We start from the raw sequence: 15,420 nt of genomic DNA, 5'->3' as shown, positions 1-15,420 counted from the left end.
GTGTTTTCCACCACTAAGAGGGGAGGTGAGCTTAGACATCTGTGTGCAAAGGTAAACCTGCCAGTGTGCAAGGCTGGCTCCTTGCATATCACTGTGTGTTGAGCCAGAGTACAGTTATGTGCAGCACCTACAAAATTTGGGCTCTGGTACTTGGAGGCAAGTAGCACCTTGGCACTTTGAGTGAATTTTAGGGGGGACTCTGTTTCATGACAGACCTTTAACAGAGCTCCCTACAATCAGAACATCTTACACTTTCATGTCTGCATTATATTTTGTAAGGTTATATAAAGTAATTAATTCAAAGCTAAGCTTCATTTCCATACCCATTAACTAAAGGCACCTTATCTCAAAAAAAATAGACATTTGAACATTTCCAGCCAGGAATTGTGCTTTCAATAAACACAATTGATGCATATACATTGTCTCTTGGCGGCTTACACTCCTGCCCATCTGTTGGGATGGCATGGTGCCTGCGCAAAAGTTGGTTGGACCCTTGCCCTAGGGCATAGATGACAGGCAACGACGGGTTTAGCTGGGCAGCCTGAGCAGCGGATCCAAGTGCCATCTCTGCTGGAGGAAGCCCCGTCTGTGTGCCAGCACTGCCACATTGGAACGACATGCCTCCTTACACTTGATCACACATGTTGACACTTGGGTGCGCTTAAGTGCATTAATGACTAAAATGATGCCTTTCACCTGGCTCCCTTCTTTTTTTCCTCCACTCTGCACGGCTGCTGGGTTTTCTGCACATGTTACTGTAAACTTGTGAGCACTCTGTTAGCCAGGGCCAGCCACAGAACACCCTTAATATTTAAGAAATGAAGGAGGGTTTTTTGTTATGGGCCATGCTGCTCCAGTGCCAGACATGTCCTCATCTCAGGTGAGAGATCTTTCTGCCTCTCGCTGAAGAGACCTCAGACAGGATAAAGATGCAGCAATATATTTGTCAGAACCATCTTTCCAAATGAAAAAAATGCTTCACCCTGGCACTACGCCACACACAGGGCAATTGACAATTTCTGCACCATCCTTTGTTGCAGCAGAGGTGGCCACGCAAAGAGGCCACACAGTCTGGATTCCATTACTGTTCCAACGGCAGCCCCAGCCCCAGCAAACACCCCCTGCCTGGGTGCAAGGGAAGAAGGTGCTGGCTGACAAATCACACATGGGTACATGAGCATGAACAGCCCTTGCTCTTACAGTAACCTCTGTGAATGTCAAGCCCAGAAAACCTCTGGCATCTCCTGCATGGAACCCCAACTGCAGCTGCTGTAGACCCAGCAACAGCCCCTCATAGTCTACAATGGTGTTTCCTAGCTTTGGTCTCTATCAGAGCCTGTTCCTAATCCTAAATTTGCAAACAGCCATGTATTCCTCCTCCTCCTCTGAATTTAAACACACACATTGAAAACCAGAGACTCAATAGGTAAAAACTCTTCCCTACTGTGAAAACAGATCACAGATAAAACTTGTGGTTTTGCAGTCCATAAAGAACGTTCAGGCAGGCAGACTCAACACGATGGGTATGTGCCTACAGCACTTTTAATTTTTAATTATTGTTAGTCATAATTATCTGACTGCGTCTGAATGAAACCCAGCAATATGGCTGGAATAGATTTTGGTAGTCTTGTAATTTATTAGCTTTGTAACTACTAATAATTAAAATTTAACAATACTCCAAGCACCATAGCAACATTTTTTTAAGAAACGCTAGCCAAATCTGCTAGGATAACTGACTAGGTCATTTTCACAACTTTAAAGGAGGAATAACATTTTAAAAATCTAAAAAGTAAAAAAATAAAAGATAAAAGTACAAAAGAAGGAAAAATAAGTAACAGACTCTTAAAAGCCTATCAACAAGCAAAATGCAAAGATAAAAAAATCTTTATTAAATAAATAAAAGGATGTTACTTGCAGGAAATTAATTCTACACATGATTTTGTGTGTGCTTTGTATGAAATTTAGAAAGAGGTCATGGTATGTTTCCAGTAAGAAGCTCTTGGTGTTTGCCATCTAAGTCACATGTAAGTCCTGAAATACAGTAAAAGTTACATCAAGTGAAAGCCCTGCCTTGAAATAGAGGCACATTTCAGGTCCCGTTTGTCCTGCCATCCACACAGTCTCAGGGAAAAACATTTTCTGCAACTTCATCAAGATACTACGGAATTGCCTTTCTCTCACTGCCTGAACGGACACTGGAGCCCAGAAACACTGAGATACTGCATTGTTGCAAGCACATAGGGCTGGTTCTACTTAAGTAAGCTTTCTTAAACCCCCAGAAAGTAGGTAAAGCCCATTTTTCAAATAGGAGCTGGAGATACGGCTGAGTACAGACTTAAAATTGCTTAAGTCTTTCTTCAGTGCTCCATTGATGGTGAAGTGAGCCCTTGGACTCAGCCCTGCAGACTCGCCTGCGGGCAGGTGGCTCCCAGCCAAGCCAAGAGGCTCTCATTCTCCTCCATGCTTCAGGGGACACTGCTGTACCCAGATGGCCCCAAGGACCAGTGGCATGAGCAGCTGGAGATGTTGCTCCCCATTGCCCCCCCTCCCAGGGAGGCCAGGTATAGAGCAGCTTTTTTGTGTCCCCCACTGGGTCACATCTGACTGTGGGGCAGCTCACTGTGGTGCCCCCTTGCCTGGGCAGGTCACAGTCCTCTACAGGAGGCACATCTAACATCAAGCTGACATTAAAAGCAGACTTAAAAAGAGAAAACCTGCTTAGGGCTTGATCTGCTGTAATCAGCAGAAAGAATCCCAAGGACTTTGATGTGGACCAAATCAAGCCCCTGGAGGACATTCATGGTAAATCATTATTAATATAATGAGTGCAATTTCTGTGCAGCAGCTCATGCCTGTTTATGGATATATGAAAATTGCTAGCTTTTCACATAAAATAAAATGAGACGGGAGACAGGCCACAGTGTTAGCCAATGGGCCATAGTAGCCACTCTCCTTTTGATATGTGTACATTTAAAAAACTGGACATTTTAAATGACAGCACATTCCTCCAGTGAAGCTCTCTTAATTTAGTGGTTTGACATATCTCCAAATCTGAGCAGAAAAGAAAGCCCTTTATTCATAGCAGGCAATAAAACACCTGAACACCTGTGCTAGGAAAGACCTGGCAGGTACCCTGCTCCCTTGGTACCTGGATTATTTGCGCATTGTTTATTATATCCCTTGCCTTAGTTTTCATCAATTGTAATCATTTAGGAGGAAACAGTATGATTAACAGTACACAAGCAAACAGCAGGAATTAATCCTTTAAATACAAATACTTCACCGGTTATGTGATGGCTCCTTGGAAAAGCAGTGTGGCAAAAGAGTATGCACAAAAATCCTCCTCAAGTTTTCTCTGGAAACCACTCCTCAGTCACAATTTGCTTAATACAATTCTTGATGCAAGCAACTGAGGAGGGATCCCTCCTTGCTGTGAATCACACCACAAATATAACTCTCAGCACCCATTATGTGTCATCATTTCTGACCCATCTTCAGGGTTGGCAGGGTTCCCTACTACATTTTAAATAGCAAAGATCAAAATTTCACTTGTCAGAGAGCAAGCTCATCTCCCACATCTGAGTGCCCATGGCTCCAGCTGCCTCCAAGGAGCTGGACCAGCAGCTCCCAGCCCAGTTCTTAGAGATGGGGATCTGTTTGGAAGGGCTCCTTCTGCCCTACATGTAAGGAAACCCCAACCCTCCACCTCTGCACTTGTTTCAGTGAGCATGTTTCAGTAGGGGGAATGAAATGCCATAGCCTTGGTGTTTTATATATTAGGTACAAATTCAGTCTTTTTCCAGGAGAATCTCATGATGTTCATAGCTCTCAATTGTACAAAGTGAGGATGTGAAAAACACAGAGCTGCCAGCCTTTCCTCTTCTGCCCTAAGGGTGTGTGGGGTTATCACACATACTCTTTCCTTTATATTTCATACTTTATCTTACCATGTTTTCTTTCCTTATTTCCAGTGAGATAATGTAAGCAGTTAAATAGGATTCTGTTTTCTTTTCTTGTGGCAATATCATCAAAGTAACGTCACTGACTCATTGCTCCAGATTCTCACCAAATTTCCCACCGTTTATAAAGCAAGCTCAGTTCCTCTGAGCGTTCCTAAGCCTTGCTTTTACAGCTCCATCAGATGGTATAAACTTCAAAGCATAAACCTATATTAAAATACAACTACTAGTTCAGCAGCATAAGAGGGTTTGATCACTTCCAGAGCATTAAGCTACCAAAGCAGTATCTGCACCAGGCACTAGAAGTACATTTACAGCAGCATTTACAGTTTCTCATCACATGGCACACATGATGTTTACCCTCTTTAAAAATTGTTCAAAAAACTGCAGGGCTAGTTCATGCCAGCCCATGACATCTCTGAAAGTCACCTTTTCCCTTTGCTGCCTGTCATTTTCCCCACCTTCCTTGTTTTTCCTGCTTTTCGACAAGCACCCTACTCTGAATTTCTTCTTGAAATAGTTGAATGCTCATTTTTGTTACAAGTGTTTTCAGTAGTTTCACTTAAAAATACAAAGAAGGAAAAGAACGCGTACGTTCAAATTTTGATACCAGTTATTTCATGCCAGTGGGAAAGCAAATTTGGAACTGAACAGTCAAATTCATCAGGCAGAACCCCTTGATGGAGGGTGACTTGCCCACATAAGAATAATTGCACAGCTAAAGACAAAGAAAGGTTTATGCAGATTTAACCCTAAGTAGCAGTTGAACAATTGCTTCACTAAAATAAAGCTAAATCTTCATTACTCAACAAAAATATAACCAACAGGTGAGGATTTAGAGCAGGCAGCTTACACACCAGAAACTAATGAGATAATCATGCCAAAGCAGACTGGTTCAAAAGTCTTAAGCATTTCTAACTGATTTATACACCCATTTTGTGTCCTCCTTGGCTCTAATATTTGCATTAGTAATTTCCCTGGCATAAAGTAAACACATATTTCTGAGTCACTACTGAAATAAAGACTAAAACTGTGCAGTTAAGTATTGAATTTTCATTCACCCAACATCATTCAAAACGACTCATGTAATTATTATGAATTATTATAAGCAGAAAAATTTTGAGTGCAGAAAAATCCTGCATAAAACCTGAAAAATTACAATCCTAATTTATATGATTAAAGCTGACATTTGCAGCAATTGTGCAATGCACAAAACTTCAGAATTGAAACACTATGTAATTAAAATTGGTAATTGCAAAAAACAGGCCGCTTAGACTATAATTTAACCAGGTTCTCTTTATTTGATCATCTGATTTTAAAGGTTAATGCAGTGGCCTAGGAAGCCAGTGTGCCCATTTTAATTGTGCTGGCATTTTGACCAAACACCACTTTAAGGGAGATATGGGAGGTATAATCAAAGCTGTCTTTGCAAGCCACTGCTGCCTTCATAAAACGTACATAGTGAGAACACACAAACCCAAAATCTGCTGACTTTATTAAAATATTAACAAGGTATAGTTAAAACTTTTGTACACTTATGCAAATCAGGTCACTAGAACAAGAGAAAGAAGAGATCCCCTGGGAGGAAAAAAAAAATAAAATCAACAAAGTGAAAAGATCAGCCATCCTTCCACAGCATGACAGCACAACACAAGAGGCAGCGGCTTGGGAATTCAGTAAGATAAATAAAAACCCTCTAAAGTTTAAGTAAATTATGGTTTATAAAGCTAATAGATTCAAATGGGCATATGGTACCCTTCTATAAAAGGACTGCCTTTCCCAGGGGATGGGAGTGGTGATTTTGGTGGCCCTGCTGCACAGGTGAGATAGGTGTGAGCAGGCCAGCCAAGGTAGGCAACTCCCCACAAGCTCTGTGGCAGGGCAGGCTCTGGTGTTCCATTGCCCAAAAGGTACCATGCACACACACCACGGAGGTTCAGTGCCTGTGGGTTTAGCACTATTTAGGGTATTGGTGGGATTTAACCCCCAGCCTCACTGCCATGGTTCCAAGGAGGCCTCTGGGGCCAGGGCCCCGAGCAGCACCATGCCCAGGTCAGGGTCCAGCCCCTCCAGAAGGATGTGTGCCCTGGGAATGGGTGTGGGCCAAGCACTGGCTCTGTGGAGGCTACAGCTGCTGTGGCTGCAGCCCCCAGCGCTGCCAGGGAAAGTAGTGTGTAAGGCCTGGTGTGCAGAGCCACAGCCTGGCAATGTGCTACTGCCTTGGAGGAGCCTCTGCTTGAGCATCATGTCGAGCTGCATCCATGCTTTGCTCTCATACCTCAGTAGGGAAAATTCCTTTACTTATGATTTAGCAGCACAGAAAGGGATGGGGCAGCTACCATTTGCTGAGTCTTTGTATGTTAATCAGTCCCTAAATTATTAATAGAGGAAAAGAAATTATTTACAAGGTGTTTGACGTAGACATGTAAGAACGTAGCAACACTACTGTCAAGAGAAATACTCATAAATCATGATATCTGTCTTGTCTTATTTATTTATTTATTCCAGCCATGCTTAGAGACCCTTTTCTCCTCCAGGCACCCAGGGACGCAGGAGGAGACTGAGAGACTGTTTAAGGGCAGAAGAGACCATACCAAGGTTAGGCACCTTTTCTAAATGCTGCACAAGGGTGATGGTTGCACAGAGAAATCAACAGCTTTAGCTTTGTTTTTACTCCTGTTGTAAACATACCTGAAGCTCTGTTTGAAAGAAGAACTTCTGTGGGCACTGGGAACAGTCATAAATTTTGTCTTCCTGCCCATGGACTGCAAAGATGTGCTGCTGCAGTTTGTTTGCCTGTACAAAAACTGAAACAACACAGTACAGTTAGTTAAGATTGCTTCATATAAGGCACCTCGTCTTGAACTGCACTTCAGAGTCTTTGCAATTGTAACAGGTCCAAGGATATCTGCTAGAGAAGTGCTGATACACTTGGTTCGGCAGAATTTCCTTACAAGTAGTCAATTTAGAGTCTTCAGGCTGACAGTCAGCTTACTTCTAAAAGACTCTACATCCTGTACGGATTTTTGATATTTCACATAAAGCTAACACTGCCCACACGTAACTGGAAGAACTCAGTCATCAGACCAAAGAGAGGACGTCACTGCTCCCACGGGAAGAACTGGGCCCATGGCAGGTGCATCAGATGCATTTTTAATGCAGGACAACTGGGCCAGGAGAGGCCTTGATGGCTGGTATGAAATGCCCAGAACAGCATTTCTGGCAGAAATGTGAATCTGAAAGGGCAGGCTCGCCACAATTTTTAGATCTTTAAAATAGGTTGTCCATTCAATAAGAAAAAGGTTATTGTTTAACATCACAAATATCACGGCATCTGCATTATGATTCTGGATTGACAATTATGCTGACTTCATCAAGGGAAATTTTGAAGTGGAACATATTGAACCACACCTTTAGCTGGTTAAAAAATATTTCTGATTTCATTTTTGTCTCACTTTACATGAATCTGTACATGAAAATGGCTTCTTCCTTCTGCAGAATTTAACACATGCACCCAGAATTTTTTTACAGCATGTTGCAGAAAGGATAAATTACCTCCCAGCTTGCACAATAACCAGTTTCTCAAATCGTGGGCCTAACCCTAAAGAACACAGGTTCACCTTATTCCCATCAAAGTTCAAGGAATTGCAGGTGCTACCATTCCCCTTTTCTGACAACAGGTCCACAGCGGTATCTACATGATCCTTATCTCGCAAACAGATTGGAAATGTAAATGTTAACTACTGTGTTGAAGACAGTATAAAAGGTAGCCTTTTCATGCACCCTGCAGAACCTGGAAAAGCAAGATCACCCATGATCATTTACACTGATGAGACAGCTTAAATGATCTACACAGAAGGAATACCTAGGAGGCTTTCAGACAGGAGTTAGAAATGTGCCACCATAAGAAAACTGGGCTTGAAGAAACCTCTGAGACAGCAGCTGGCAAAATCATAGAGCTGTACAATTTGGTCATATCAAACCTTTACTCTCCTTTACTCAGCACTGTGAGCAGACCATGAACCACCTGGTCTTTAGAGAGTCCTTGCTCAGGTGAATAAGGGCTTGCAAGAGACAGTCCATCCTTTGCAAGTCCCACACTTGGAAACACATAGCACCTTTGAGCCACAAGGCATAATGTAAATGTTTGGAATTGTGGGGGCCATGCAGAGCCCGCTGCATGTGGCAGTGCTGCTTGGTGTCAAACACCACAGAGCTGCTCGTCAGAGCAAGCCCCAGCTTCGGACAGAGGATATTTGAATGTTTCCAAGCACAGTATTTCTTTTTCCCAGGGAAAGGAATACAGTATTTTACAAATCCCCTGAGTGTCATTTCTGGATCTAGCCATGCACGCTGAGGCTTGTCTTGGCCTCCCTGTCTTACCTGTGAAACAAACAGGGCATTTGAATGTGCCTCCCATCCCCTCAAAGCTGTGCTCAATCAGGTGACACAGGAGCTTTGCCGGAGAGTCAAACATCTGGTTACACAGCTTGCACTCATGATTGATGCCTTCCTCTGCAAGGTTCAAATGATACAACTTGTTAGTGACACAGCAGATTAGCGTCGGGGAGGCAGCAGCGGTTGGTGGGGAACGCCTGTGCTGGCACACAGGGCCCCCCGGACCCACAGCCACTGCCCCAGCCCCAGCCCCTGCCCCTGCCCCAGCCCCAGAGCAGGACAAGCTGCTGGCGTTCAGGGGTGCAGCCCCCCCACATTTCGGCTGCGCTGAAAGCGGCTCCGCGCCTGATCCGCCGGGAACCCACGCGGGGCTCCCAGGCTCCCGACAACGCGGCACAACCCTGCCGCAAAGGGAGAGCAGCCCTGCTCTGGGTACAGATTATTAAAGAGTCAAACAGCATCTAAAATTACTTTAATAGTGTGAATTCAACCACCAACACTGACAGAAGACTGAAGTGATGTCTTCACCTCAGAGTATACTGCAAACATACAGGAGAGGAAGGAACTGTTGGAGAATAGCAGGAGCTGAGAGCAGAGTGTCTGTGTAAATTTTTGTATCTCTTGGCTTTTTACAAGGCGAAGAGAGACCACTGAAGGTATTTAAATGTAATTTGAAAGTGTAATTTCCTTGTCATATATCTTAAGTATTGAATACACAGGGTCCATTTTAAATGCCTCTATATTCTAACTGAACTCAGTGAAGTAACAATAATTATTGCTCTTGGTTCAAGCCTACCACTTTTGTAAGATTATATGCTTCTCTGTTCACTGAAGTCTGTGGTTCTGGGTGCAGCTGAGCCTTTTTTTGAGGTACTGAAGCCATGTTAAAGCAATTTTCACACATAAAACTAAACAATCCTTTGGTTTTCTTGAAGGGAGGGAGAGAGTCAGAATTTTAGGAAACATAATACACAATTTAAAAAAATCAGAAACCACCTAAAATTTTTAACACTGTGGCTGGTTTCTGCAAATACTTCCTGAAAATGTGTCTTTCCTTCACTGTGGCAACACATGAACTTCTCATGAAAACATATTTTAAAAACTACATAAATTCTTTCTTTTGTTCTACACTCAGCTTTATTTTTACATCCTCAAATATCAATGACTATTAATTTTCAGTTCCAAGATTGCTAAGAAACAACTATATTACTCCTTTAACTAATTCTTGCCAAATACATTTGGATCTTATGAAGAATGTGAGTCCTCAGAAGCACAGTCTTACAGATGCTTCAAATTAGCTTTTTCTATCTTTAAAGGGCTAAACAGAAGGAAGGTATTGCTTCCTATGAAGCATTTGGTACTATCAGGATCCCAAAGCCCCTGCACAAGGCTTGGACAGTGGAGAGCTGCCCATGCTGCCTCGAGGCCAGGTGGGCTCTGAAACCCATGTGGCAGTGGGTGCTCACGGTGAGTGCTGGCACCGGAGCTGGGTGGGGAAGGGGGAAGCGGCATGGGGAGAAGTAAACAGGTGGGTTGGGAAGGAGATAAAAAGAGAAAAGGAAAGAGCCAGGAACAGAAAGATGAAAGGGCTGGTAGCTCCATGGCAGCAGCTCTATGAATTCCCCAAGGAGCCACAACCAGGGACTGGGATATTTCTAGGACGCCACGAGGTTTGCAATGCTCTGCTTGTGCAGCCTCCACGGGCGGGCATGCTGCCCTCTCTAATGCATAGGTTTCCATGCCAGGCCCTCTCCCCTTACTGTGGCCTCAGGCTGGATTCTCCCATCAGACCCTTGCCTGAAAAGTTCTGGCTTTGTGTGAATTTTGCAACCTACTCCACAGGGGAGAAGAAGTGGGGAAGGGACATGAGCCTCATGCTGAGCGTGCCCAGCCACACCGCTGTGTACAGCAACCAAATGCTGCAATAAACCCACAGAGGACAAAGCAGGAACTGGGGGGAAAGGAACAAATGCCTTCTACGAATAAATCAGAGAAATCATGTTTGACATTAATTTTCTACCCTCTACATACTGGGTATTTGGAAAAGAGTGATTCATGTACAGCCTATGGTCCTGTGTGAGCACATGTGTTCATAAATACAGATAGACGCATACTGATGACTAGACAGCTGCTCCTTTTCCAGCAGAAATATCTATAATTTGAGTAAAACTAAAAAAAAAAACCAAAAACAAACAATGCTCAGCATTTCAGTTAAAGTATATTCTTACAGGCTTGGTATGTTTAATTAGGCAACAGAGATTGTGTATTTTCTTGGCTGATCCCTGCAGTATTTTAAATAGTTAAACCCATAACAAACAAACTAAAACTAGAATGAAAAATAATAAAACATAATGGGTTCCTGCAGATCTGGAAATTTATCCCACTCGAGGCAAGACCTTTTGATTTGCAAATCCACTTCTGAATTATAAGGCCTTCTCCTCACCGGTGGGGGTTTTTATTCCACTCCCACAGGAGTCCATTATGTATTTCTTGTGTCTATAAAACCATCCAGAAAGAAAAAAAGGGGGAAAAAGTACCATGGTTAGCATGACAAACGTTTCTCTTTTCATGCATGTGTATTCAAAATATGAAAATGCCCAAAGATATAGATAGAATAGCTGCTATAATCACTCTCTCCTCTATGGCATTTTACAGTATATTATTTTACACAGAAACACAGCACATGCATAGGGATACTCAGTCACCTTTGGACAATAACTTCCTTGAATTATATAAGATCATATAGGTACATGCAAGGAGGCTTTTTGACAATGCGGTGTGACAGTCAAATGCGTGGTGCTGGGCACTAGCAACAGCAAACATATCATCCTTTCCCTCATTCTTATTCGCCTTTTTTTTTTCTAGCACGACAAGCATCTACGAGAGACCTACATAACTCAAGTGAATTATGCAGCCCCTCTCATTTGTAAAATAAAATGCAGATTTTTACAGTTTGTTATGCTAGATCTTCTCCCATGTCTTCATAAGTGTATCTGTGGAGGGATCAGTTGATTACAGGACTAAACGAGCAATGCACGGCAAACAAGAATCTTGGGTTTCTTGCCTTTTTTTTCTGAGCTCAAAATAATAAGCATTAATTTTACACTTCATTTCTCCAAAAAATAATAGGATGTGCTCTTGTTTAAAACAAGCAGGCCTGCTGGATTCTGTCAGGCTGAAACTATGTCAGGCCAAAAGAGGAACAGAGCGCTTTGTGTAAAAGTATCATGGGGAGATGATAGTATCCTGTAATGTTTTCAGTACCTACTTTTGTCTCCAAAAGCATTTGATCCCTGGCAGACACATACTTATTTCCATACTGGTCTTGAGGGAAGCCAGTAGGAATGAGAGCTGATTATCTGAATCCTGAAGGTGAAACCTGGGTGGTGCCCACTGATGTCAAAGGCAGGCATTTGTATAAATTTGGAGGTACATAATTTACTGCCTGTTAGTGAGGATTAGTGGGTTGTGCAGACCCAGCTGAACTGCGGTGGCAGAGCACGTCGCTCATTGTTCCCAAGTTCGGGTGCGTGTGCAGGATAGTTTTAAATATGTTGATAGGGTGTTTAGTAGCACTTGTGCTGCCATCCTGCCCATTTTAGAGTGGGAATATGCTTCTCCATAAAGCTATTTCTGCTGCAGCAATGTGCATTTAATACATATTACAATGAGTCTCTAAGCCTCTAAGAGAGCCAACACCAGCAGCCTCCTGGCGAGGACGCAGTATAATTAATAATGCTGTATTAAACCCATTTACTGTATCAGCTGCATTTCTAATTATAACTATATTAATGGCAATGTAAAAGTACACGTTAACACTGTCATGTACCAACACGTTATGACAACAGCAAATAGGAGATTTGAACAGCAAAAATCAAGATGGCATTGTCTTTACTGTTAGTTAAAACTTCTCTCTTCAACTTGATTTAATAAAGCAAAAATTTTCCCTTATGGAATAACTACAATAGTCCTAATTTGAGAGATCATGTAAGACAATCTGATGCTCGTTGCTGACAACAACATGTACATCCCACACTATAGCTTCCCAGACCAGTATAATTCTACTCTACTGCAGCAAATCGAGGCAATAAAGGAGAATTTCTTTTCTTTATTCAGATGTTCACATCCACGAGTTAACTGTGCTTTTAATGAACTTTGAAACACTGTGATTCAGTGTAACAAAGCATTAATACACTGTGTTCACAGAGAACCTTCTCCTGTCCATTAGATCATAAATTTGGTAGAATTAAATGGGCCATGTGCTCTAATTATGGTAGAAATAAATAGAAATTGGAATGAACACAGGGAAATAAAATGAAAACTGCATGTAACTATTCTGTTTATGCAATTCATTTCCCAGTAAATAAGTAATCAAAGGGAAAAATTTATAATGTAAGAAAAGAAGCAGCTTCCCCAGCATTTTTTCCCATTTGGCTGTGAAGGAGCAAGGGGCTGGAACCAGGATAGGAGGACAGTGATGGACACCCCCTCCAAAAACAAAGCCTGTAGAGAACCACTTTGACCCCTCATCTGCCTGGCACCACTCCACCGCTGGTTTTCATTAAAAACAATCCAAGGGTGGAAGTAAAACCCAGGTCTGAGAACACGCTGTAACTGCTCCAAGGGGATGGCAAATCTGCAGATGCTCACACCAGATGAAGACTACGTCTGCTGTACAGTCGACATTTCCTCATCGCCATTGCTGCCTAAGCCCATGACCTGCTACAAAAACCATTTGGAGCACATTGCTCCACTGCGTTTTTGCAATCAATCCCAGAGGATGCAGCAGAGCCCCTCCCTTGCCGGCGGGGCAGCTGCGGGGTGAGGAGGTGCCGTGCTCTGGCCTGGCGCGGGCCAGCGGCACTGAATCGCTGTGCAGCGCGGGCACCCCGGCCATTAGGCAGCCTGGGCGGCGAAAGGCAGCGGATTGATGGCGTGGCAACAGAAATGTCACCTGGGGAGCTGGGTGCCGTCCTCCCAGGGATGCTGGAGGTCAGTTACTATGGCAACGCCGAATGAGCTCAACCTTGTAACTGACCCTTATCTTTTTTTGATCTGTGGCCCCCTTGGGACCTTGGCTGGAAATCAACTGGAAAATAATCTGGTCACATATCAGAAAGAAAACTATTTATACTTATTTATTTATCCAGGTAGAGCTCATATCTCCCTTTGACAACTCTGCCAGACTAAAGACACCCGTCACATTCCCTCAGCATTTTCAGTGGCTGTGTGGAAACACCCAGCTCTGCACTGTGAGAAACCATGCCAAACCCCCGTGCCACTGCAAAATGCACACACACACAAATTGCCATGGATATCTGTGCTCATGACTCTACTGATATATTGCCAAAATCTTGCCTTGCTTTCAGCCCCCGACTTGCCCGTGTGGATAAACATACACCTACACCCCTTCTTGGATGGTTTAATATTTTATGTTGGTATCCGCTAATCATATTCTTTTGTGCTTTATCTCTCTGCTGAAATATGATTCTGCTTTGAAATATATTTATATGATCTAGAATGGCACAACACTGATGTCTTTTATGAGCCGAAGATTGTTTAATAAAATCTTGCATTTCTGCTTCATCCTTATGACAATTTTACTGTTATAAGTTTTCAAGGGATATGAGAGCTGTCCACTGTGGTTAGAAACATCACTTTAATGAAAAATGATAACACAGGGGCTTGGATTTTCCTAGAAACTATGTAAGGAATACCAACAAAAATACAGAGTTCCCAACATGCATTTGTATGTAATTTTGGTGGTTTTCCTTACATTTGCCTATTGATAAGACTCATTAAAATCAGTTCTGTTCTTCATAGTTTTCCAAGGGATGGGCAGCCCAGACAAGGGTTTATCAGCACAAAGGGCAATTGCTCTTCTTCAGGTGGGGACTCTCTGGGGAAAAGGGATTTGGGAAATCAGGGAATGTATTAGGAGACAGAAGTCTCAGGACTTACTGGTGCTGGAAGAAGTGCCTATGGATTCCTGGTAACAAACTCCAAGGTTACTTGTGATGTACTTCTTCAGGCTCAAAAAGGTATTCTTTCCCATGCTAAATCAGCCTAACCACACAACGGGCTTTAAATGCTTTCATCATCTTAGGGGGCCTCGAGCTCAAAATATGCAGAATTAGATGCCAAATTATTTATAGGGTAGCTTGTAAGTTCACTGCCTCCAGTATATGTCAGTACACTGCAATATTAAAATGACCATCAAAAAGAAGCACGGTCCCAGAGGGACTGGGGATGAGATTGCAGGGCGTTTCCTACTGACTGCAAGTTCCTGCGCTGCTCCAGAGCCCCTGCGCCGCTCCTGGCCACAGGCTGTGTGCTCCCACTGCATTGCATTCCTGAGGGGAAGGCTGAGCCTCACACACTAGAGATGGGGCTGCCAGGCCCAGCTTCATCAACTTAATTTTCAGTTTACAAGAAAAATAAAATCTGAAAGTTCAAAGGAGTTCATGGAGTTGCGCATCATCTATCTCTGACTGCAGAGCCCCAAAGGGACTCGCCTGCAGAGCTTTATTTTAGATTTAGATATTAATCTGGGAAACTGCATAAAGATAATTTATAGAAATGCACTATACTTCAGCACAGTAACTTCACACTTTATCAGCCTTTCTCTGAAGATGCCTTTTTTTAATAGCCTATATTAAAACTTTTTGTGGACTAAAGCCTGATAGGTCTGGCTGCTCCTTCATAACAGTTGATTAAGGAATAATTCCACTGGTTTCCATGCAAAAATGGAAATGCAAAACCCATACAGGAAAAGAAACACATGCTGTCTTTGAGTGTACAACCACACACAGAATTAGCTTTATCCAAACTAATGAACCCCTAGGAACGACTAGAGTTTAGTAAGAATGTCTCATTCCCACATAATTCAACCCAAGTAATGTTTTTCAATGTTTTGAAATACTCACAGTTGTGTTATTTCAAGTTTAATATCAGTACCTGAGGAAAGTGAAGTAATGCAGCCCTGAATCCAGGGCCATGGCCACACAGCCCATTCCCTGCACTATCCTCCCTCATGCCATTGTATCGCTGAAAACTAAATACA

The 15,420-nt window shown here is 42.8% G+C and overlaps 1 protein-coding gene across 5 annotated transcripts in view; it reads right to left on the bottom strand.

The window, feature by feature from the left end:
* ZNF423 (zinc finger protein 423) overlaps positions 1-15,420 on the bottom strand; it is a 229,371-nt gene that overhangs the window by 14,883 nt on the left and 199,068 nt on the right. For all 5 annotated transcript variants that reach the window (XM_039558390.1, XM_039558391.1, XM_010396558.3 and 2 more), the window contains 2 exons: positions 8,343-8,474; positions 6,651-6,766 (listed from right to left, as the gene is read on the bottom strand). In XM_039558390.1, the coding sequence (XP_039414324.1) occupies positions 6,651-6,766; positions 8,343-8,474 (248 nt within the window). The remainder of the gene's footprint in view (positions 1-6,650; positions 6,767-8,342; positions 8,475-15,420) is intronic.

This window comes from Corvus cornix, chromosome 11 (genome assembly GCF_000738735.6).
Source record: "Corvus cornix cornix isolate S_Up_H32 chromosome 11, ASM73873v5, whole genome shotgun sequence".
Lineage (NCBI taxonomy): Eukaryota > Metazoa > Chordata > Aves > Passeriformes > Corvidae > Corvus > Corvus cornix.
Note: the sequence above shows the minus strand (reverse complement) of the source record. Positions and strands in the feature narration are given on the sequence as shown.